Genomic DNA, 25,863 nt, shown 5'->3' on the forward strand with positions numbered 1-25,863 from the left:
CATGGACGTTAAATGAATCCATTGTTCACTATGGGGCATTTTTTTGCCAGAAAAATACTGGAAGTATAAATGCCAATTTCTGGCAAAAAAAAAAAATTGTAAATCAAACGTTAAGCAATCAAATTTAATAATGATAACATTATTATTAATAATAATAATAAACAATCCTACGACACAGGATGCTGCAAACAGCTGTAGATGTCCTTTTTAGCTTCCTTACATGTTCAGGAAGCTTATGGGGAGTCCGTCGTAACTTCAGTCGCTAAGCAGGCTGTCTTAAATCGAGGATTACCATTGTTACACGCAGTGCAGTCCTCACACAAAAGGAGATGCCTCAGCGGCCTTCCGGCGATCTGAAGTTGCTCAAGGTTTCTAATTCATTATCCCCCCCCCTTTTTTTTTTTTTATTGCAAGGGAAGGGAAGATGATGTCCTGCAGAATAAAAATAATAAATCTGGTTTTTCTTCTGGGTTCCCGCAGATCTTCAGTTAGAGACCTGGGACCTGAAATGTGAGGAGAACAATCAGGAGCACAAGACCTCCGAAATGGGCTCCCATCAGCTCTTCGTACGCCGAGGACAGCCGTTCCGGATCACATTGAACTTCGCGGGGAGAGCGTACGAAGAAGGCGTGGACAAGCTGACCTTTGTAACGGAGACAGGTGAGCGGAGGCCCTTGGTTGCCCCTGGAGAGGGAGGGAGTGAGGAGGGGGGAAACCTCTTCTGTGAGCTGGGATAGATCCCAACTCCCATCATCCACCAGTAGGAGGTAAAATCCATCTGGTTCCATTGCAAGCTGGGAGAAAGATGCTGGAAACAACATGGAGGCTGATTGGAAAGAAAGTTTATCGATGAAGCAGAACCGCAGCATGCGGTTCTGGGGCAGCTGGCCAAATGGTTGAATGAGCGGATGGATCTTTATAAGTTTCTGTGACTCTGAAGTTTGAACTGTTCTGGGGATTGTGCCATGAAGGGGCTTGTGTCTTTTGCTGAAATGGTGGTGGGTTGATCCTATTATGTCCTCAAAGGTCATGTCCTCTCCTTCTTAATCCCATCACCCTGGACCTCAAGATGATTAGAGGACTGGTGGCTAAAACATATGAAGAAAACTTGTAGGAATTGTCTAGTTTAAAGGAATAAAGGACTAGGGGTGACATGATAGCAGTCTTCCAAAATTTGAGGGGCTGCCCCAAAGAAGAGAGGGGGGGATCTACCTATTCTCCAAAGCCCCTGAAGGCAGGGCACAGAAGCAACGGATGGAAACTCATCAAGGAGAGAAGCAACCTGAAACTAAGGAGGAAATTCCCAACCCTGAGAACAGTTAACCAGTGGAACTGCTTGCCACCAGAAGTTGTGGGTGCTCCATCACTGGAGGTTTTTAAGTAAAGACTGGACAGCCATTTGTCTGAAATGGTATAGGGTCTCCTGCCTGAGCAGGGGGTTGGACTAGAAGACTTCCAAGGTCCCTTTTAACTCTGTTATTCTGTTAGATAAATAAATGAAATTCACTTTCAGTGGATATCTCCATACCAAACAGCCCTGGACTGGACTTCTCTGAAGCTCTGCCGGGCGTTCCCAGCCTGAACCCCCACATTCTTCCGTGGGGTGGGAAGGGAGGAGGAAGGCTGCAGAGTGGGTGGGTGTGGCTGGGGGGGGGCACGTGGTCTTTGGCCTAGGTTTTATCTCTTCCATCCAGGCAGCCTGTAGGCAGAGAAGGATTCAAGGCAGGGAAACAAAGGCAGGAAGTTGTGGGACGATTCTTTCCCACAATGTTCACACTGTTGTGTTCCCAAACAAAGTGTTGGCCCTCCCTTGGGGACCAGGCCAGGGATGACCCAAAAGACAGACCCCTTTAATCTGCTGTCCCCCTTGGAAAAATCTCCCTGAGCTGGGAAGCTGCCTGTGGCCCCAAAGGGGGGGGGATTCTGCAATGACTTGCTCTGTGCCAGGAGAGGGTGGGCTTTTGTGCCCAGCAAAGACGGGCACTGCCAGGTTCCCCCCTCCTCAATCGGCCATTAGTGTTGCCATACCAATAAAAGAGAATATATATACCGTGTTTCCCCGAAAATAAGACCCTGCCTTATATTTTTTTGAACCTTGAAATAAGTGCTTGGCCTTATTACCATGCGCTCAAAAGCCCGATTGGGCTTATTATCAGGGGGTGTCTTATTTGGGGAGGAAACAGGGTAGTTCAGGGTTGAAATGAGGGGTCCTTGGTGCTCTCTGAGCTTGGTGGTTTTCCTGCAGGGAAAAAAAAAATGCCAGGGAATTTGTCAGAGGCCTGGCCCTCAGACAAGTTAGCCATCAACAGACACATAGACATAAACAATATTTATAGACTGTGCACAAGAGATAATGGACTAGCCAAAAAGGGAACAAGGAGACCGCACACACACCAGCCATCAACACCCAGATGAGCGAGATTAACTCCAAGATTAACATCAGACCCACAATCAAGAACTAAACAATACCCCAATCAAAGAACTGCCAGACAAGTCAACACTAAACGGCCCAAGCAAAGAACCTGCGAGACCAACCCCAGTGTCAGGGGCAAGCTAACAGAATATAAATAGAGAGCATACCCCACTCCCTACCAGCACTGATGATGTAACCTAATCGGGTCATGAAACGTCTGCAAGAAAACCACCAAGTTCAGACAGCAGCAAAGACCCCACAGTTCTTTTTTTTTTTAATTTTTTATTATATTTTTATTATTAAAAAATAACAAAAAGGGAAAAAAAATCAATACAAAAAATCAATAGTAAGGAAAAAAAAATTTTTCCCCCCCAACGTGCTATACAAACGGAAAGGAAGTTTTAGGAACTTGAAGTCTTCAATTCTTCCAGAAATCTCTTTGATAAGGTACTGGTGCCGATTCATCCAATCTCCCAAATGCAAAGTCCACAAATGGTTGCCAAGTGTTCCAAAAAACATTTTCTTTATATATACCACTTCTAATTTTAATATCACAAGTCAATTTATCATTTAATGCAAATTTCCATGTTTCATTGAAATTAAATGTTGACTTAAAATTAGAAGAATGGTACAAAGACCCCACAGTTCTCCTCCTCCTCCTCCTCCCTTCTAACACTGATGATGTTCCCTAGTTGGGTCATGAAACGTCTGCAAGAAAATCCCCAAGTTCAGAGAGCACCAATGACCCCACAGTTGTTCTCCTCCTCCTCCTCCTCTTCCTCCTTCTAGTTCCCTTCCATCTCTGTTATTCTGGATTTCTGCATCCCTTCCTGCCTGACTGGGTGGGATATTACCAAAACTAAGGTTGCAATTTGATGGTGAAACGGTCTTCGGTGTCTCTTGTATACCGGTTTCCACCCAGACATCAGCCTTGAACAATTTCTCAACAGTTTGAGGAGTTCCCACTTTGAAGTCACAGCCAGGGATGTCTGCGGTAGGAGAGGAGGTTTTAAAAAAATGAAGAAAATCAACAACACAGAAACCAGCAGTAGAATATAGAACAGTGATGGGGAACCTTTTAGGCACAGAGTGCCCAAACCGGAAGGCACACGCACACATGCATCCCACGGACCCCGGACCACCGGAAACCCAATGACCAGCTGGCTAGGGCACATACGAGCCTTGGAAAACCAACAACTAGCTGGTTGGCATGCATGCGTGCGTCGGAAACCGGACGACCAGCTGGCTGAGTTGGAGCGATGGTGCACGTGCCCACAGAGAGGACTCTGCATGCCACCTCTGGCACAGAGGTTGGCCATTACGGACATAGAATAACAGAGTTGGAAGGGACCTTGGAGGTCTTCTAGTCCAACGTCCTGCAGAAGCAGGAGACCCTATTCACCATTTCAGATAAATGATTGTCCAGTCTCTTTTTGAAAACCTCCAGGGATGGAGCACCCACCACTTCCGAAGGCAACTTATTCCACTGATTAACAGAATAACAGAATTGGAAGGGACCTTGGAGGTCTTCTAGTCGAGCCTTCTCAAGCAGCCACCTCTATACAAACCCAGACAAATGGCAGTCCAGTCTCCCCTTGAAAGCCTCCAGTGATGAAGCTCCCACAACTTCTGAAGGCAACTTCTGTTCCATGGGTTGATTGCTCTCACTGTCAGAAATTTTCTCCTTATTTCCAGGTTGAATCTCTCCTTGGTCAGTTCCCATCCATTGTTCTTGAATGAGAAGGGAAACATTTTCAAAGAAAACATCAAGAAAGTCCATTTGCCTTTTGGGAAAAAATAACCTTTATGATGAGTGGGGCATCCTGGGAGTTGAAGTCTACCCCTTAACTGGCTGGGGAATTCTGGGAGTTGAAGTCCACCCTTTTTAAAGGAGCCCATCTTGAGTGCCCTACATAAATTGGTTTTAAATCAGAAAGTTTAAAAAAGGAAAGTCAAGAGGGCAGCTCCCCCACCCCAAAGGAAAGGGGCATTGAGAAGAGAGTTGGGGCTGCCACCAGGGTATTTACAGACCCCGGGGGAATTTGTAACCGATGCAGCTGACGGAGGGGCTGGAATTTGGGTTGTGGGCCAGAGAAGACCCCCTTTGCTTGGCCAGATGTGACTGCCTCCCGCAGCAAGAGTGGCAGCTCCTGGATCAGGATGAAAAGGGCCTCTGTCTCTCCGGAAGGCAGAGTCGGGGTCCTGGCAAGCAAACCTGAAGGAGGGTCTATCCCACCCCCCAACCGCCCATCTGTCCCGGCCTCTCAGCACAAAGAGCCGGTGTTGCTGGCAAGGGGGCAGAGGCTGGGCTGGGCGGCTGGGAGTTGGCAGACCCCTCCCAGGAAGTAACACCTCTCTGCCCCCCACCCCACCCCTCCACCTCCTGTACAAGAATGAATGAGCCTCTGTCTGAAGGGGGAGGGCCCCTCTCTCACCCAGGGGAGGAACAGGCTACTCCTGTAGCCCGTCCCGTCCCTCTGTGGGGGCCGCTGGATCAGGCTTTGGCCTCCCCAGCCAAGCAGGGGCCGAGACCGGTTCTCAGACTGCCAGTGGCCAGCTGGAGGGGGAGGCAAAACACGCCCCTCCCCCCCCCCCGAGGTTCCTGTGTGTGTTTTCAGCCACCGCTTCTGATGCCCGCCTCTTGCCATGAAAGACGCCCATCCTTCTGGTCCTCCAGGATGGGCAGCAGGGCAGATGGCCTGTCCTGGCAGTGGCCTTCCGAGGGAAGGGCAGACTTTGCCTGCTTGGCAAGAAGGAGGGAGGGAGGAAGGGAGGGAGGGAGGAAGGAAGGATGGAAGGAAGGAAAGCAAAAGGAAAGGAAAGGAAAGGAAAGGAAAGGAAAGGAAAGGAAAGGAAAGGAAAGGAAAGGAAAGGAAAGGAAAGGAAAGGAAAGGAAAGGAGAGAGGAGAGAGAGAGAGAGAGAGAGAGAGAGAGAGAAGGAGGGAGAGAAGATGAAAGGAGGGAGGGAAGCCAATGGAAGTTTACAGCCAGGATGGGGCAGGTTTTCAGCTCATTTGACCATCAGCCTAACCTTTAGGAGATGCCAAAAGAGCTTGTGGTAATGCAGCCCAATCCAGGGTGTGGGTGTGGGTGCACTTGTTTTGGGTGAGATGAGAGAGAGAGAGAGAGAGAGATGCACATACACCGCAACAAATGGATGTAGTGACCATCCAGAATTCCCGCTGCTTTCCCAGAAGGTGGGCTTTCTGGTCAGGACGCTCCAAAAGAGAAGCCCACCCCCCAGCAGCCCAGCTGTGGGCAGGAGAGCGGGGTGTTTGCTAGCCCCTTGGCACCTGGGCTGCTGGGCAGAGCCCCAAAAGTCTGCAAGGAGCAGGAGCTGTCCTGGGCAGTTTGACCTGGGCAAGGAAGTTGTTTGGGGACCGGGGAGAGGTTGACATCTGCTCTCCTAAATAATTTGGGTTGCTGTCTCCTTGCTGGCTGGGGAATTCTGGGAGTTGAAGTCGACGCCTCTTCCAATGGCCCCGTTTGAGAGAGGCTGAGCTGGACTACAGAGCAATAAATGCAAAAGTCATAATGTGACAGCACGGAGTCTTCCTCATGGAACATGTTTTCCCCTTTGGGTCATTCGCAGCTTCCTGAAAGGCCCCCACCATCACAAAGGGGGAGCCCTGAAATCCCCATACTCCCCCTTTGAAAAATGAGATCATGAACTCACCTGTGCCTTTTTTTCTCTCTTTCCTTCCCTTCGTCCCTTCCTTCTCTCCCTCCATCCGTCCCTCCCTCCTTCCCTTCTTCTCTCCCTCCTCCCTTCCATTAATCCCTTCCCTCTCTCCCTCTCTCCCTCAATCCCTTCTTCCTTCCCCCTCTCTTCTTCTGACAATCCCTCCCTCCTTTCCTTCCATCTTCTCTCCCCCCCCTCCTTCCCTTACTCTCTCCCTCCTTCCTTCCATTAATCCCTTCCCTCCTTCCCTCTCTCCCTCTCTCCCTCAATCCCTTCTTCCTTCCCCCTCTCTTCTTCTGACAATCCCTCCCTCCTTTCCTTCCATCTTCTCTCCCCCCCTCCTTCCCTTACTCTCTCCCTCCTTCCTTCCATTAATCCCTTCCCTCCTTCCCTCTCTCCCTCTTTCCCTCAATCCCTTTTTCCTTCCCCCTCTCTTCTTCTGACAATCCCTCCCTCCCTCCTTTCCTTCCATCTTCTCTCCCTCCCTCCTTCCCTTCCGTAGGACCTTGCCCCATCGAGACCTCCGGGACCCGCTCCCCTTTCCCTCTCTCTTGCTCCCTGGAGGGCTCGGCCTGGAGTTCGGCCGTGGAGCAGCAGGACGGGCTGACCCTCTCCGTCTCCATCTCCTCCCCTCCGGACGCCCGCATCGGCCGATACCGCCTGGTCCTGGACGCCTCCACCCAGTATCAGGGCTCCAGCTTCAACCTGGGCGAGTTTGTCCTGCTCTTCAACCCCTGGTGTCCAGGTAGGTCTTCTCCCCAGCCGTGGGAGGAACCAATGAGCTCTTCTTCTGCCAAGCTAGATCTGGGGAGATCTGCCTCAGCATGGCCTGCCCAGATTACTCCAACCGGATCATTCGTGGTTGGATGAGGTTCTTCTAGGGTGCAGAACCAACACCTCTTGTGGGATCCGCCTTGGGGAAGGACGGCCTACGCTGACTAGCAGTAACTTCCCAGGTTTTCAGAGACGGTTCTTCTAAGTCCTTCCTGACCTTCAGGAGCAGGGGGTCCTCGACTTATGACCACAACCGAGTCCCAAAATTTCCATGGCTGAGCAACACCGTTGTTGAGTCTTTTACCATTTTTCTTGCCAATGTTGTGAAGTGACTCCCTTTGGGAGTGACTTTGACTTTGCTTGTCAGAAGGTCACAAAAGGGGATCACGTGACCCCGGGACAGTGCAACCGTCATAAATATGAGTCAGTTGCTAAGTGCCTGAATTTTGATCATGTGACCCTGGGATGCTGCAATGGTTGTAAGTGTGAAACGATCATAAGTTCTTTTTTTTTAGTGCTGTTATAACTTTGGTCACTAAATGAACGGCTATAGGTCGAGGACTTATTTCTTTTCTTCCTTCCTTCCTCCCTCCCTCCCTCCTTCCTTCTTTTATATTTTTCCTTCCTTTTTTCCTTCCTTCTTTTATATTTTTCTTTCTTTCTTTCTCTTTCTTTCTTTTTCTTTCTTTCTCTCTTTCCTCCCTTCCTTCTTTTATATTTTTCCTTCCTTTTTTCCTTCCTTCTTTTATACTTTTCTTTCCTTCTTTCTTTCTTTCTTTTTCTTTCTTTCTTTCTTTCTCTCTTTCCTTCCTTCCTTCTTTTATATTTTTCCTTCCTTTTTTCCTTCCTTCTTTTATACTTTTCTTTCTTTCTTTCTTTTTCTTTCTTTCTTTCTTTCTCTCTTTCCTTCCTTCTTTCTTTTATATTTTTCCTTCCTTTTTTTCTTCCTTCTTTTATACTTTTCTTTCTTTTTTCTTTCTTTTTCTTTCTTTCTTTCTCTCTTTCTTTCCTTCCTTCCTTCTTTTATATTTTTCCTTCCTTTTTTCCTTCCTTCTTTTATACTTTTCTTTCTTTCTTTCTTTTTCTTTCTTTCTTTCTTTCTTTCTCTCTTTCCTTCCTTCCTTCTTTTATATTTTTCCTTCCTTTTTTCCTTCCTTCTTTTATACTTTTCTTTCTTTCTTTCTTTTTCTTTCTTTCTTTCTTTCTCTCTTTCCTTCCTTCCTTCCTTCTTTTATATTTTTCCTTCCTTTTTTCCTTCCTTCTTTTATACTTTTCTTTCTTTCTTTCTTTCTTTTTCTTTCTTTCTTTCTTTCTCTCTTTCTTTCCTTCCTTCCTTCTTTTATATTTTTCCTTCCTTTTTTCCTTCCTTCTTTTATACTTTTCTTTCTTTCTTTCTTTTTCTTTCTTTCTTTCTTTCTCTCTTTCCTTCCTTCTTTCTTTTATATTTTTCCTTCCTTTTTTCCTTCCTTCTTTTATACTTTTCTTTCTTTTTTCTTTCTTTTTCTTTCTTTCTCTCTTTCCTTCCTTCCTTCCTTCTTTTATATTTTTCCTTCCTTTTTTCCTTCCTTCTTTTATAATTTTCTTTCTTTCTTTCTTTTTCTTTCTCTCCTTCCTTCCTTCCTTCCTTCCTTCCTTCCTTCCTTCCTTCCTTCCTGTGCTGAGCCTGCAATCTCTGGCCTGCAAAGCAAAATCTTCACCATCGGTGGCCGAGCACATGGACCTGCTGGGCTCACATGAACAAGTTCCATCATGTGATTCGGTTTCTTCTGGCCTAGAAAGTTGCCTGAGAAACCCGACTAATTGTTGTGTACTTTGGAAACCATGGTTAGATAAACAAGGTCTTAGGACCCAGCCCTTGTGAACAGAAGGTGCCATGGGCTAATTGCACGTTGGCAGTTCCAAGGGAAGGCATCTCACATAACCAAAGAGATTTTCCCAGAGGCCAGGAAGCTTTTGCTAAGCCAGAAAAATTGCAACCAGTAGCTGTGTTGATGCCACCTGTTATTACCTTCGTGATTTTATTTTTCTTACCTGTCTTTTGTGGGAAGGCAACTCCCAAGAGCTGCGTCCAAGGAACACACTTTCCCTGAAAGTTCAGCTAATGCACCATTGGTGACTTCCAGAGCACAGAACATAGAATAACAGCGTGGGAGGGGACCTTGGAGGTCTTCTAGTCCAACCCCAGGCCCACGGCAGGAGATCAAAGGGCTTTTGAATTGAGATATGAGGGTGCCTCCTGCGCAAGCTGCACTGGCTCCCAGTGGTCTTCTGGGTGCGATTCAAGGTGTTGGTCACCACCTTTAAAGCGCTCCATGGCTTAGGACCAGGGTACGTACGAGACCGCCTTCTGCCACCGATAGCCTCCCACCGGCCAATACGCTCCCATAGAGAGGGGCTCCTCAGGGTGCCGTTGGCCAAACAATGCTGACTGGTGACACCCAGGGGGAGAGCCTTCTCTGTGGGGGCACCTGCCCTCTGGAATGAGCTGCCCCTAGAGCTTTGTCTTAGCCCCGACCTGGATACTTTTTGCCGTGCCCTAAAGACCTTCCTGCTTCAGCAAGCCGGACTGGCCCAGTACGAATTTTTAAACGGGTGTATGTGTGTTTTAATTCGCGGGCCAAATTTTTATACTCGATTTTAATTGGTTTTAAATTTTATAAATCTATGTGTTTTAATAAGGCTGTACACCGCCCTGAGTCCTTCGGGAGAAGGGCGGTATAGAAATCTAATAAACTTGAAACTTGAAACATGCCATCATCCTGTCCATAATTTGCCATTGAGTAAGATGGTGAAGAGGAACATGGGAGATATTTAAACACACACACACACCCTTATCCTGGGCCACTAAAACTCCCCTTTCTGTGGCACTCCCATGTTCCCTGAAGACCCCAAAGATGTTGGCCAAGCAACTTCCAAGAGTCTTGGGGATTGGAGGTCCATTGTGCTTCAATCTCCAGATGAGGATGGTCTTCAGAAATCCAGAGAGGATGGCTGATCTCCTCGTGAGCATCTCTTGGGCAGGGAAGGCCAACAAGGATGAACCTGGGTCTGGGGGCTAAACCATATGATAAACAATCGAGGAGACGAGTGGTGTCTAGTCTAACGAAGAGAAGGTCTAGGGGTGATATGATAGTTATCTTCCGTTACTTGAGGGGCAGTCACCAAGAAGATGGGGTCAAAGTCCTTTTCAACTCTGTTATTCTGCAGTGACCAAAATGTTGGACTCAAGTCTGACATGTTGATTGATGTTGATGTTGTTGACGTCCAGTTTTGGTCACCACGATATAAAAAAAGAGGTTGAGTCTAGAAAGAGTGCAGAGAAGAGCAACCAGGATGATGAGGGGACTGGAGGCTAAAACATACGATGAACAGTTGCAGGATCACTAGACTGGCTAGTCTAGTGAAGAGAAGGACCAGGGGAGACAGGAGAGCATCTTCCAATATTTGAAGGGCTGCCCCAAAGAAGAGGGAGTCAAGCTATTCTCCAAAGCACCTGAAGGCAGGACAAGAAGCAACCGATGGAAACTCATCAAGGAGAGAAGCAACTAAGAACTAAGGAGGAATTTCCTGTTAATGAGAACAATTAATCAGTGGAACGACTTGCCTCCAGAAGTTGTGAATGCTCCAACACTGGAAGTTTTTAAGAAGAGATTGGATAACCATTTGTCTGGAGTGGTATAGGATCTCCTGCTTGAACAGGGGGTCGGACTAGAAGACCTCCAAGTTCATCCCAAAGGTGCTTTTTCAAGAGGCAACTGGACTTTCTGGTTTTTCTTTGAAGACGTTTCTCTTCTCATCCAAGAAGCTTCTTCAGCTCTGACTGGATGGTGGGGAAGGGAAGGATTTCTACTCCTTGCAAGACAGCTGGTCATTTGCACTCTGCAAGGAATATCAATCCTTCCCTTCTCCACCATCCAGTCAGAGCTGAAGAAGCTTCTTGGATGAGAAGCGAAATGTCTCCAAAAGCAAAAAAAACAAAACAAAACCAGAAAGTCCAGTTGCGTCTTGAAAAAGCTCCTCTGGGACAACCACGACCTGGATGGTGGAGAATCTCCATAGACCCCTCCAAGGTCTCTTCCCACTCTCTTATTCTATGTTCTTCCTCACTCAAGCCCAGAGCGAAAAGCATCACAAAGAGCCTTTTGAAAGGAAAGTCTAAAATCTTAGGCGAAAGGGACTGGCGTCCCCCCCCCCGGCCTCTCTTTCAACATAACTTCGCGAAAGGGGACTTTCCCCATGAATCATTTGCAGCAGCCGGGACCAAAACATCGAAATAGCCCGAATGTTATGCCATCTTCCTCGCTGAGCAAACAAACAAGCTCTCTGCATGTTGTTGGAATGTGCTGGCAGAGGCGGGCTGGACCGTCCCACCACGGAGGTCTAATTGACCTCTTGCAAAGAGAAAACAAATACGCTTAAAATATCTTTTATTTTAATAAAATAAAATAGGCTAGCAATGCTAGTCTAGTGAAGAGAAGGACCAGGGGAGACAGGAGAGCAGACTTCCAATATTTGAGGGGCTGCCCCAGAGAGGAGGAAGGGGCTTTGAAGTATTTTCCAAAGCACCCGAAGGCCAGACAAGGAACAATGGATGGAAATTGATCAAGGAGAGATTCAACCTAGAAATAAAGAGAAACTTCCTTACAGTGAGAACCATTAATCAGTGGAACTGCTTGCCACCAGAAGTTGTGGGTGCTCCATCACTGGAGGTTTTTAAGAAGAGACTGGTCTGCCATTTGTCAGAAGTGGTGTAGGGACTCCTGCCTGGATGGGGGGGTTGAACTAGATGACCTCCAAGGTCCCTTCCAACTCTGTTAATCTGTTAATGTTAATTACTTCAGACCGATTTCCCCTTTTGTAAGGACGCCTTGTTCCTTACCGTGTTTCCCCGAAAATAAGACCCTGTCTTATATTTTTTTGAACCCTGAAATAAGCGCTTGGCCTTATTGCCATGTGCTCTAAAACCCGATTGGGCTTATTATCAGGGGATGTCTTATTTTGGGGGAAACAGGGTACTTGTACGCAATGAATACTCATCCTCTAGTCTAGAGTAAAGAATTCAAACATTCATGTCCTCCTTGTGATTATTTTTCACCTAAAGTCGTGGAACAGAAAGTGTTTCCCCCCGAGGTGTGTCTGTTCGGAAGCCAAAGATGAGTCAAGGAAAACAGGAGGACAAGGAAAAGGGACAAACACGTTAGGAAAAAAAAGGAGCCTTTTCATAGGCGAAGCAGCCTCTCCTTTTGACCAATTTTAATTCTGGCGCTTTAATTCTAACATTTAATTGTGTTTAATTTAATTAGAATTAAATTAGAGTTCACGCATTGGTTCTAATTAGACAATTTAACTAGAATTAATATTTGGATTCTAATGTTCCGTTATTCGATATATTCGATATTAAATTAATATTTTAATACTAATGTTCTATTATTCTGTTGTTGTTTTTATGTGTACATGTAGTCCTTGACTCAGGACTGCAATAGAGACCAAAATTTCCTTTGCTAAGCGATATAGTTGTTAAGTGAGCTTTGCCCCATCTTACAACAGTTCTTGCCGATTCACCGTTGTTAAGTGAATCAGTGCAGTTGTTCAGTTAATAAGCCGGTTGTTAAGTGAATCCGGCTTCCCCCATGGACTTGGCTTATTGGAAGGTCGCAAAAGGGGATCACGTGACCCCAGGGCATTGTCATAAATATGAGTCAGTTGCCAAGCGTCTGAATTTTGATTCACAAATCAAATTTTGATTGTGTCCATGGGGATGCTGCAATCGTCATAAATCAGAGGTGGGTTTCAGCAGGTTCTGACCAGTTCTGGAGAACCGGTAGCGGAAATTTTGAGTAGTTCGGAGAACCGGTAGTAAAAATTCTGACTGGCCCCACTCCCATCTATCCTCTGCCTCCCGAGTCTCAGCTGATTGGGAGGGAATGGGGATTTTGCAGTATCCTTCCCCAGCCACGCCCACCAAGCCACGCCCACAGAACCGGTAGTAAAAAACTTTGAATCCCACCACTGTCATAAGTGTGAAAAACATTGCCATTGCAACGTCCAACAGTCCCTTAAACAAATTGTTGTTAAGTTAAGGACTGCCTGTACCATTTTATATTTTAATATGTCATTCTATACCACCCAGGGCCCCTCTTTGGGGGAGATGGGGAGTTCAGAAAAACAGATAAATACATAGGTACATTTTTTTAAAATTTGATTTATATGCCGCCCTTCTCCGAAGACTCAGGGCGGCTTACAATGCGTTAAGCAATAGCCTTCATCCTTTTGTATTTTTATACGAAGTCAGCTTATTGCCCCCACAAACTGGGTCCTCATTTTACCTACCTTTGAAAGGATGGAAGGCTGAGTCAACCTTGAGCCTGGGGAGATTTGAACCTGCAGTAATTGCAGGCAGCTGTGTTAATAACAGGGTGCTTTAGACCACTGTACTACCAAGGCTCTGTACATATATGAAGTCCAGAGGGGTTGGACTAGAAGACCTCCAAGTTCCCTTCAACGTTGCCATTCGGTTACTCAAAAGACCCAGGGGCGCCAGCTCTGGCAGCTTGAATGGGAAAAGATGAGGCTGAAAAGTTTCCAGGGGCCTCTCACTTCTCCGGTGCCCTCACGGAGGCCATTGCAGGACATCCTGTTCCCTGGTTGAACCCTGTCCTGATTTCCTGGACTCCCCCAGCCTTTGCCCTAAAGACCGGCCAGATCAAGGGAAGAGGAAGTCCCACTTGGCAGTGGTGGGACTTGGAGGAGCCAATGGGGCCTGATGGGCTTCCAAGATCTTCTTGCTGCTCTCCCAGGCAGATGGCAGGAAGAGGAGGCAGGTTTTGGAATGGCAGATTCCAAAAGTCAAACCCAGCTAGGGAAGTGCTAGGAGGGAGGGGAATTGGCAGAGAGGAGGAGGAGGAGGAGGAGGAGGAGGAGGAGGAGGAGGAGGAGGAGGAGGAGGAGGAGGAGGAGGAGGGTCAGGTTTCCTCTTAACACACCCAACGGAATCAACACTCCCAAGCAGGCATGTTCCTCAAAGTATAGATTTATTAGGCATGTCATATTGGCACATCTGGGGAAAAACTGACTCTGAAGGACCTGAGGTTTCCCCCACCCAAATCACACCCCAAAGTTCTTTTCCCCCTCCCCAGGTCACACGTCTGTCACGTGGCCCAATCAGGTTGCAGCCCCAATCCTGGCTGGCTTTGGTCCATGCCTCTCCAACGCCTGGTAGAGCGTCCTTGGCTCCCACGGGAAAGAACTCTCTGAGTCTCCAATCGTCAGACTTTCAATGGCATCGTTTTAGCTGCCATCTTGACTTTTTTGACCTGCCCTGTGGACATCCCTGGGTTATCTTTACCTTCTGGGGTCAGACTGAAGGCTACATATTATCCCCTTGTCCAAGTGTCCAAGGACAGCTGAAGTCCGACTGACTTTCAGGACTTCTTGGAGAACCTCAAGGGATGATCTCAATCAACCTTGAAAACATGATGTTATTTTTCATATCATGAGTCTGAGAGAAGCCCCCCCCCTCCTCCATACGAACCAACCCCACACAATTTTGCGTCAAGGGGATTACTGATAAACTAATCAATTCCCATTATCCTCACCTTCCTGAAGCTTTTCTCCGCTGCTGATAAGAGGAAATCTCTCTGTTTTGCCTGACAGCAAAGAATGAGCAAGCTCTATTTCAGGAGAAGTCATCTGTCTTTCTTCATTCTTTGCTTCAAGGTGGTTTCTTTCCGGTTGGCCTTCCTCCGTGGGGCGTCCTTGGGACGTGGGCTAGATTGCCAGCTCCCGTGATCCTCACCCTGGGGGTGGGGTGGATGGCCAATGTTCTGGAAGACCAGGGAAGGTGGACACAGAGGTTCTGCAGAAGTTCTCTTGTGTCAGGGCTTCTCTCCATCCCAAAACTGCCTCCTGCATCTGAGCTTCCTCTTTTTCAACAGAGGACTCCACGTACATGGAGAACAATGAGGACCGGGTTGAGTATGTGTTGACCCAACAAGGCCTGATCTACCAAGGATCGAAGGACTACATCGTCTCCATCCCATGGAACTTCGGACAGGTGAGCTGTTCTCTTGTCCCACAATGGGTGGGGCCGCATCTCCCAAAGGATATCTGTCTGCCCCACCAGGTCAGGTGGGGGGTGGAAGAACTTCAGGTCCCTTCCATTAAACATGACCAGGACCACACTTTCTGTGGTGGCCAGTCTCTTCTCAAGATCTGAAGCTTCCCTCCATGCTGTTGGCTTTCCAGAAGACCATAAAGACCTGGATTTTCATCCAGGAACAAGGCTAGGAGTGAAGAGAACCCCAAAAGTGCATGCAGATGTTTTGTTGATGGGACGTTGTGTGGCTGGGATGCTATATGTGATGTTGTTGTGGGGTTTTCTGGATTTTGTTTATTCTGATTTTGTGAATGATGCAGGGAAGTCACCTAGGACTGTTGTGCATGAGAGAGATAGCCTTATAAGCATTCTAAATCAATCAATCAATCTTCTAGGCATGGTCAAAAACTCCTTATGTATCTTCTCACCCATCTTGAAGGTTGACTATTTCATTTTGGTGTCATTCAGTTGAGGGGGGTGAGGGGAAGGAGTCGAAGGGGTGTCGGTCTATCTCTATAATCTGTTGCTGCTCATGAGGATAGTTATTATAACTGGATATCTATCTATCTATCTATCTATCTATCTATCTATCTATCTATCTATCTTTTATCCCTATCCATCCATCCATCCAATTTCTCTATCTCATCTATCAATCCCATTCATCCATCCATCCATCCATCCATCTATCTATCTATCTATCTATCTATCTATCTATCTATCTATCTATCTATCATCTCAATCATCAATCAATCATGTCTATCCATCTCTCTCTCTCTCCCTCTCTCTCTCCCTCCCTCTCTCTCCCTCTCTCCCTCTCTCTCTCTCCCTCCCTCTCCCTCTCTCCCTCTGTTGAAGTCCACAGTTCTTAAAGTTGCCAAGGTTGGAGACCCCTGCCATGGAGGGTTTTATAGGTCACAGCCAGCACCTTGAAGTAGACCTGGTAGTAAACTGGCACCCAATATAGTTTGTGGAGTGGGGGGGGTTTATATTTGTCCTTCTCTGGGCTCTCAAAATCGCTTGCGTGGCGACATTCTGCACCAGCGGAAACTTCCAGATACTCTTCAAGGGTAGCCCCACGTAGAGCCCGTTGCAGTAGCCAAGGCAGGAGATGACCAGGGCAAATTATGTGAAGCAGAAAAAATCACCATCACCCCGATTCCATTTCCAGAGAGTCCTTCCGTTTAGGAATTGCAACGTTCCTAAATGCTCATTCCGCAAAACAGATTTATTTATTTGTGAAATGTTTTGGCCGTCCATCTTACCACAGGACAACTTTGCTAAAATATATATATATATATGAAGGCCCCACTGTGTACCACAACACACAACCCTATTTTTAAACATTCAGAACTAGGAAAGTCATTTAAAAATATATTTGGGTTTCTTTTTTTGGGGAGGGAGACATGTTTGGTGGCGTTTCGGCACCCAAGTAACCAGCCAACCCAACGATCCGTTGGGGAATTTGGCCATTTGTCAACACTGTCTCCAGGTTTCCACAAATGCTTGGTGTTGTTGACACTTTGCAGTCAACCTGACTAGAGCGAAGCAGCATTAGGGCTGCTCCAGATGAGTGCCAACCCATCGTTCAAAAGCAGCCAAACGGGAATCGATAGGCAAGGGGAGAGGCACCGCATGATTCCCCAAGATAGTTCTCAACAGCTTCCCAGGTTTGGCCGGTGATCCAGATCTCCAAGTTAGGAATCAGCTTTAACAGATTAACAGAGTTGGAAGGGACCTGATAGGTCATCTAGTCCAACCCCCCGCCCAAGCAGGAGACCCTACACCATTTCTGACAGACGGCAGTCCAGTCTCTTCTTGAAAGCCTCCAGGGATGAAGCCCCCACAACTTCTGAAGGCAACTTCTGTTCCATCGGTTGATTGTTCTCACTGTCAGAAAAATTCTCCTTATTTCCAGGTTGAATCTCTCCTTGGTCAGTTTCCATCCATTATTCCTTGTCTGGCCTTCGGGTGCTTTGGAAAACAGCTTGACCCCCTTCCTCCTCTCTGTGGCAGCCCTCCAAGTCCGCTCTCCTGTCTCCCCTGGTCCTTCTCTTCACCAGACTAGCCAGGCCCAGTTCCTACAACTGTTCATTGTATGTTTTAGCCTCCAGTCCCCTAATCATCCTGGTTGCTCTTCTCTGCACTCTTTCTAAAGCCTCAACAACTTTTTAATAGTGTGGTGACCAAACCTGGATGCAGAATTCTAGGTGTGGCCTTACTAAGGCTTAATAGAGTGGTATTAGTACCTCCCTTGATCTTGATTGTATCCCTCTGTTAATGCAATTTAGGATTGCGTTAGCTTTTTTGGCTGCCTCCACATGCTGCTGGCTCCTATTTAGTTGGTTGTCCACTAAGACTCCAAGGTCCCTCTCAGAATTATTGCTATTAAGCCTGGTTTCACCCAGTTTATATGTGTACTTTTGGTTTTTCTTACCCAAGTGTAGGACTTTACTTTTCTCTACATTGAATTTCATTTTGTGAGATAGGGCCCAGTGTTCAAGTCCATCAAGATCCATCTGGATCTTGAGCCTATCTTCTAGGGTGTTAGCTATTCCTGCCAGTTTAGTATCATCTGCAAATTTGATGAGTTTCCCTTCTATTCCCTCATCTAAGTCATTTATGAAGATATTGAAGAGTGTTGGACAACGATTCCATTTCAGGTGATGTTTTTCCATACAGTTCTCTTAGTGGTTAGTTTCCATCCATTGTTTCATGGTGGCTGAGGGCTTCTGAGAGTTGTAGTCCACACCTGATGTGAGGAACTATAATTAGGTGGATCACAAGAGGGAGGGGGGGCAGAGGTATCTCAGCCAGATATTCCGTGTGAGAGAAAAAGGCTGAAGACAGCCCCTCCCCAATAGCTCCCAGAGTATATTGTAGATGCAGATAGTTGAGTGTTTACTCTGGCATGCTTTTGCCTAAAGGTGTGAAACAATAAAGAATTCAGCAGGGAAGAATTACAGCTTGTCATTCTTGCTTTAGGGCTTGACAGCTGCCCAGATTTCCATCTTGTGCTGGAACAAAGGCAGAATTTTTCCTGCTTGTTGTATACCTTGGCAACAGACACCCGCAAGAGTTCAGTGATCCTGACCTCACCGTCGAACCTGAGCTTCTTCTCAGCTCATATTTTAAAAACCACTAAAATGATTCTCCAAGTTCTGGAAGACCACCAGTTTTTCCCGCTTTATCCGATCCAGAATCAGAAGATATAAATTGCATTTCACTTTGTCCTTTCTATCAGCTTCTCTGGAGTATCCTTTTATTTGGGATATTCAGCTTCTAAAAAAAAACCCTGCCCCCTCCCCAAATGAGAGCAACGTAGCTTGCTGTCCCACCAAACTGAGACGGAAGCCAGGACTGGCTATTACAAGATGTTCTGTCCTACAGAAAGAGACACTCTGGTGTCCAGTGAACTTCCTCTTGTAAAAAGGTACATAAACTTAAAAATGAGCATTTGTACATCCTTGCCAAGGTTTGAAGGAGGGAAAGAAGGAGCAGATTCATAACTGGAGTTTATGGCGGGTCTGAGGTTTGCAGCAGGAAGTTTAGATGTTCTTGGAGACATTTGGCTCTCGGTCCTGATTTTCAGGAAGGGCCAGTCAACGCACGATCCATTTTTAAAAACCTATAATCTCGCATCTAAATCCCTCTCTTAAATCTCATCCCCAGTTAATAAAAAAGGCTCTGAAAGGGCCTTTCATGGCCAGAGATAATCCTACAAAGGGAGCTTCCTGCTTTATTTATTTTTTCATTCACTCGGGTGACCTCTCCGTGAAAATGCTGAGAGGAGGGGGAGGAGAAGGAGAGCAGGGGGTGAGGGTGAGGAGGAGGAGGAGGAGGAGGAGGGGGGGGGGGAGGGGGAGAGGGAGGGGGGAGAGGGAGAGGAGCAGGGGAGAAGATGAGGAGAGGAGGAGGAGGAGGGAGAGGAGGAGGAGGCGAGCAGGAGGAGAGGGAGAGGAGAGGAAGAGGAGGAGAAAAGGGAGAGGAGGAGGGGAGAGGGAGAGGAGCAGGAGGGGGAGAGGGAGGAGGAAGGCAGCAGGGGGAGAGGAGGGGGAGGAGGAGAGGAAGAGGAAATGAAAGAGGAAGAGGAGAAGGGAGGAGGAGACCTTGATTCCCAGAGACAGGATGGGCTCTGAATCACCAGGGAACTGGAAGTGAAAGCCGATGTGAACCTACTTAAGGACAGAAAAATCCCACCAGGCTAAAGGACACTCAAAACTGTTTGCATTTGCCACACAAAGCCTACACAAATATGTGTTTCCTGAAGGATGAATTTCCCTGGAGATGTTCTGAGCTGGGATGGTGGTGGGAAATTCACTCTTTCGTGGAGGGCTCAGTCTTTCTCAACCTTGGTCACGTGAAGATGGGTGGACATCAACTCCCAGAATTCCCCAGACAGGATGCTCCTCCTCCTTCTCTCCCCACTCCTCAAAGGAGATCCATGTGCAGTTCCTGAGGGACCTCACCTGGACCTCACCTGGCACCTTGAGGACTTGCCAGGAGGAGAGCTGGGGGCCTGTTTGAGCCCTGGTCTCCAGGCCTTCAGAAGCCATTGTGGGTCTCCTCCTCCATCCCAAAACACCTCAAAAATGCTGACACCCCAAGAGCGGATGTGTCAAGAGCTCACGTACCACCTGGCAAACTTGGTCTGAACAAGAGAGCCATTCTCTCCTGCAGGAAATCCGCTCAGCACCATGTTGTCTTTTAGCTGTAGGGAACAAAAGACAGGTGGAATAATATTTTTCTTTCCTAACAAAAGGAAACTTGACTTTGTGCCAGAGAGAACTTGGGGAAGGGCAGAAGAAGAGCTGGTCTAAAACTGGATCAGGCCAATTGCTCTTCTAACTGGATCCATCAGATCCAGAGAAGCCTAATTTTTATCCGTGCAGTAAAAAGGGTAAAATATGAGACAGATGATCTAACTGTGAGATGGATCTTTAAGCCTGTTCTACGTGAATCCAGATCAGATCAAATCCAATCAATCTGACTGCACCTAGAGGGAACAACAGAATAACAGAGTTGGAAGGGACCATGGAGGTCTTCTAGTCCAGCCCCCTCCTCGAGCAGGAGACCCTATTTCATTCCAGACAAATAGCCTCCAGTGATGGAGCACCTACAACTTCTAGATGGAAGCCATTCCACTGATTAATTGTCCTCACCGTTAGGAAGTTTCTCCTTGATGAACGTAACTTTTCTTTTATGTACACTGAGAGCTTATGCACCAAAGACAAATTCCTTGTGTGTCCAATCACACTTGGCCAATAAAAAATTCTATCCTATTCTTAGTTCTAGGTTGCTTCTCTCCTTGATATGTTTCCATCCGTTGCTTCTTGTCCTTCCTTCAGGTGCTTTGGACAATAGGTTGACCCCCTCTTCTTTGGGGCAGCTTCTCAAATATTGGAAGACTGCTACCATGTCACCCCTAATTCTCCTTTTCATTAAATTAGACATACCCAGTTCCTGCAACCTTCTTCATATGTTTTAGCCTCCAGTCCCCTCATCATCCTGGTTGCTCTTCTCTGCACTCTTTCCAGAGTCTCCACATCTTTTTTACATTAGGGTGACCCAAACTGGATGCAATATTCCAAGTGTGGGCTTACTAAGCCATTGTAAAGAGGGAGCAGGAGGGGGAGTGATCACGTGATCTTGATTCTATCCCTCTGTAAAATGCAGTTTCCATCCGTTGCTTCTTGTCTGACCTTCAGGGGCTTTGGAGAATAGGTTGACCCCCTCTTCTTTGGGGCAGCTTCTCAAATATTGGAAGACTGCTATCATGTCACCCCTAATTCTCCTTTTCATTAAATTAGACATACCCAGTTCCTGCAACCTTCTTCATATGTTTTAGCCTCCAGTCCCCTCATCATCCTGGTTGCTCTTCTCTGCACTCTTTCCAGAGTCTCCACATCTTTTTTACATTAGGGTGACCCAAACTGGATGCAATATTCCAAGTGTGGGCTTACTAAGCCATTGTAAAGAGGGAGCAGGAGGGGGAGTGATCACGTGATCTTGATTCTATCCCTCTGTAAAATGCAGTTTCCATCCGTTGCTTCTTGTCTGACCTTCAGGGGCTTTGGAGAATAGGTTGTCCCCCTCTTCTTTGTGGCAGCCCCGCAAATCTTGGAAGACTGCTGTGATCCACAGGGCTCCATCCAGGACCTCAGGTCCACTGAACATTTTTTGGAAGGGCTTGGAAGTGACCGAGGACACACTAAGTCCGCAGATGACACAAGATTAGGAGGAATGACTAAGGCTTCCAGAAGAGGCGGAGAAGGTTCAAAATATCGAGACAGACTGAAGAGTGATCTCAAATGGACAGAAGAAAAGTGAAGGCCCACATCTAGCAAGAGAAACATGCAACGCCTGACTCTAGTGTGGCGAAACATGACTTGGCAGCTGTCCATGGGAAAGGGGTTGGGTGTCCTTTTCAATCAGAAGTTGAAGCCCAGCCAGCTCTGGGATGCAGCTGCTAAGAAGGCCAGCCCTATTTTTAGATGTATCAACAAGCGCATAAAGTCCAACACATGAGAAGGAATTGTCCTTCTCTACTTTATTATATTTTCCTTGACTTGACTCTAGTATTTTGTTTTAGTTTCATAGAGACATAGAATCTTAGCAGAGGTGGGTTTCAGCAGATTCTGACCAGTTCTGGAGAACCGGTAGCGGAAATTTTGAGTAGTTCGGAGAACCGGTAGTAAAAATTCTGACTGGCCCCCACCCCCATCTATTCTCTGCCTCCCGAGTCCCAGCTGATCGGGAGGAAATAGGGATTTTGCAGTATCCTTCCCCTGGAGTGGGGTGGGAATGGAGATTTTACAGTATCCTTCCCCTGGAGTGGGGTGGGAATGGAGATTTTACAGTATCCTTTCCCTGCCACGCCCACCAAGCCCTGCCCACCAAGCCACATCCACAGAACCAGTAGTAAAAAATTTTGAAATCCATCACCGAATTGTAGGGATGGATTAGTCCAACTCCATGCCCAACACAGGAGGTTTTATAGCACCCCAGACAAATGGTTATCCAATCTTTTCTTTTCTTTTTTTTAAATAATTCTTTATTAATTATTTACAAATAAAAAAACATATAATGTAATTATCAAACAGATATGAATTATATATGGGTACACAACACAACATATAAAGACAACCACATATAAGGACTAACCGGGGGTCGTATCGATCCCCCAGATACCTATTCATAGTTCATAGATTACATTGACTATTTTAAATACCAAACGCTATCTAATTATGACTAAGTATATATGTAATACTATATTGTTTACTCTATGTTTGTCCTCTTCTTTAGCCATATATACCAGCGTTCCCGGTTACTGTAGTATATGGATTCTTTTTTCTCTCTTAGGATATACGTTAATTTGCCCAATTCAGCACAATTCAATATCTTATTTATTATAAGTTGATCTGATGGTGTATTTGCGTTTTTCCATTGCTGGGCAAGTGCCATTCTCGCTGCTGTTGAAATATGGATGAATAGGTGCCAATCTTGCTTGCCGACATCTTTTAGTTTGATTCCGAGTAAGTAAGAATCTTAGGGGGAATTAGGGGGAAACTTGTACCTGTTATCTCGTTCAACCATTTTTGAATCTTTTCCCAAAACTTCCTGATCTGAGGGCAGGTCCACCACTGGTTCTTTTCTTGAACAACTATTTCATTTATTTTATATTTTATTTTATTATTTTATTTTACTTTACTGTTTACTGTATTATGGTTATGGTTATGGTTATGTTATTGTGAAGTTTCCGAAAGATGCCCTAATTAATTAATGAGCCATGAGCCAAACTTCAAAAGAAATACAGTCATTTATTAGGAGCACCATTTCGGCAATGTTCAGATGCAGTTAGAACTAATCCCACGTAGATTTACATTCCCCTACGACCCTGTCTCTCCCCTCCTCTCTGGCCATGTCATAAATCACATTCTCCAATTAACCACTTTGGCTGGCTGTGAAACCCAACACTCTCCTTCTGATTGCGGTAAGAAAGCATGTATGGAATGTAGCTTCAGTTAGGGAAATCAATCAGCTTTATCAGTTCTCCCTCCCTCCTGCTCATGGCAACTTGAAAGCTTTGCAAGTTGACAGTTATGTTATGTCATGTGATGTCATGCCATGCCATGATATGATATGATATGATATGATATGAGATATGATATGATATGATATGATATGATATGATATGATATGATATGATATGTTTGTGTTGTGTTGTGTTGTGTTGTGTTGTGTTGTTATTTTTACCGCAGCCTTTATTCAGGGGTGTTTTTGTGGCAACTTCTTCGTTTGGCCAACTTCCATTAGGACCTGAAACTACTTGGATGCCCATAAAAAGAAACAATAGGTGGAGCTTTGATAAATCTTTCCCCTTTAAAATGTAAATTTTAATTTGTTTTTAAAATTATTGGGTGTTTTAAATTTGTCTCGGCCATTGTTTAATTCGGTTTTATTCTATTTTTAAATTTTGTATTAATGTGTTTTATTCTGTGGCTGTTCACCGCCCTGAGTCCTTCGGGAGTAGGGCGGTATATAAATCCAATAAATGGAAATGGAAATGGAAATAGCATCCTCTCAGCCCCCATCTTGGAACATAGACTATGGAAGGAAGGGAACTTGGAGGTCTTCTAGTCCAACCCCCTTTCCAAGGCAGGAGTCCCACACCAGCCCAGTCCAAAGGATCTCCAGTCTATTTCTGGAAACCTCCAGCAATGGAGCCACCCACAACATCTTGACTTTCTTGATCAAAGTTTGGGGGGGCATCCTTGCTCGGGGACCCTTGCAGACTTCACCTTGGAGAGATAAGTGGAGCGGGCCAAGTTCTCCAGCAGCGCCAATGGAGCTGGCACCTCCTGCCTTCCCACAGCCTCCTTCAGTCGGTGGTGGAGGAAGTGCCTCCGTTTCTGGCAACGTTTTTGGACTTCGTGGCCAGGAAGGGATTTTTGGGTGAGATTGGGTGGGTCCTCCAGGTACATTCCAGGTGACTGAGAACAAAAGGCACCTTCTTGTGGCTAATTGCTTACGAATCGCCAAATATTTTTCGAGTTCCGTCCTGCCCCCTCCGGAGGCCGCATAAAACCCTCTCTGTGTCTGAGGGGAAAACATCTCTCATCCTGGGCACACAAAGGGCTTAAAAAGAAATGTGTATTTTAGGTGATGGAGTTGAACGCTTGGCTGCCCTCGCTCTGAGCTCTGTTTAGAAAAGCAAAGAATTAGAAAAAGGGTTGGCTTGATAGATAGACAGACAGATATAAATCGCACTTACAAAGCTGAGGCAAGCAGAATAACAGAATAACAGAGCTGGGAGGGACCTTGGAGGTCTTCTAGTCCAGCCCTCTGCTTAAGCAGGAAACACTATACTATTCTGGACAAAGGCCTGTCCGATCTCTTCTTAAAAACCTCCAGTGATGGAGCACCTACAACATCTGGTGGCAAGCAGTTCCACTGGTTAATTATCTTCACTGTTAGGAAATTTCTCCTTAATTCCAGGTTGCTTCTCTCTCTTTTTTTTTTTTTTTGCTTTAATTTATATGCTGCCCTTCTCCGGAGACTCAGGGCGGCTTACAATGCGTTAAGCAATAGCCTTCATACTTTTGTATGTTTTATACAAAGTCAGCTTATTGTCCCCACAAACTGGGTCCTCATTTCACCTACCTTAGAAAGGATGGAAGGCTGAGTCGACCTTGAGCCTGGTGAGATTTGAACTTGCAGTAATTGCAGGCAGCAGATGTTAATAACAGTGCTTTAGTCCACTGTACTACCAAGGCTCCTTGATGAGTTTCCATCTGTTACTTCTTGTCCTGCCTTCAGGTGCTTTGTAAAATAAATTGACCCCCCTCTTCTTTGTCCAAGCCCCTCAAATAAATTTAACAAATAAATAAATACTAAATAGCATTTTTTAATTATTTATTTATTAGATATAGATAAGTGGGAAATAAATTTAACAAATAAATAAATACTAAATAGCAATTTTTATTTATTTATTAGATATACATAGGCGGGAAATAAATTTAAGAAATAAATACTGAATAGCAATTATTTATTAGCTATAGATAGGTGGCAAATTTAAGAAATAAATACTGAATAATAATTTTTATTTATTTATTAGATTTAGACAGGTGGCAAATAAATTTAACAAATAAATAAATACTGAATAGCAAATTTTAGTTATTTATTAGATTTGGATACATGGCTAATAAATTTAACAAACAAATAAATATTGAATGATGAGTTTTATTTACTTATTGGATTTATTTGACACCCATCTGCCCTTGAGGGGACTCTGAGCGGCTTACAACATTAAAATAAAAGCTATAAAACTGTAATCCATAAATAGTTCTAAAAACAATAAAATGGATTTACAATCGACAGTAAAAATTACAGTTGAAAGAGGCGGAAGGCGGGAGCAGGATGTGAAGGGGTGGAAGTGGGAAATAGGCCATGACTTGCCTCTGCTTGAAGGAGATCCATTGTGGACAGGCCGTCTTTTTCTTTTGATGGAAATTTCACTGAAGGTATGCTCTTCTTCATAAAAGTTGTGGAATAAACTTGAAATGCAAAATGTCCACATGCCAACTAGATAGATAAATGGATGGATGGATGGATGGATGGATTAGATGGATGGATGGATGGATGGATGGATGGATGGATGGATGGATTAGATAGACAGATAATAATAATAATAATAATAATAATAATAATAATAATAATAATCATAATCATAATCATAATCATAATTCATTGACATTGCAATACCTGGTGATGCACGGATTGAAGATAAGCAGCAAGAAAAAATCACAAAGTACCGAGATTTGCAAATTGAAGTTGAGCGACTGTGGAAAAAGAAATCGTGTGTTGTCCCGATTGTAATTGGAGCCCTTGGAGCAATACAAG

The 25,863-nt window shown here is 45.6% G+C and overlaps 1 protein-coding gene across 1 annotated transcript in view; it reads left to right on the top strand.

Annotated features, from left to right (window-relative positions):
* TGM2 (transglutaminase 2) overlaps positions 1–25,863 on the top strand; it is a 69,765-nt gene that overhangs the window by 12,082 nt on the left and 31,820 nt on the right. The window contains exons 2-4 of the mRNA XM_070941864.1: positions 481–660; positions 6,598–6,840; positions 14,804–14,922. Coding sequence (XP_070797965.1) covers positions 481–660; positions 6,598–6,840; positions 14,804–14,922 — 542 coding nt within the window. The remainder of the gene's footprint in view (positions 1–480; positions 661–6,597; positions 6,841–14,803; positions 14,923–25,863) is intronic.

This window comes from Pituophis catenifer, unplaced genomic scaffold, assembly GCF_029215685.1.
Source record: "Pituophis catenifer annectens isolate HBS135680 unplaced genomic scaffold, rPitCat1.0.hap2 SCAF_3, whole genome shotgun sequence".
Taxonomy (NCBI): Eukaryota; Metazoa; Chordata; class Lepidosauria; order Squamata; family Colubridae; genus Pituophis; species Pituophis catenifer.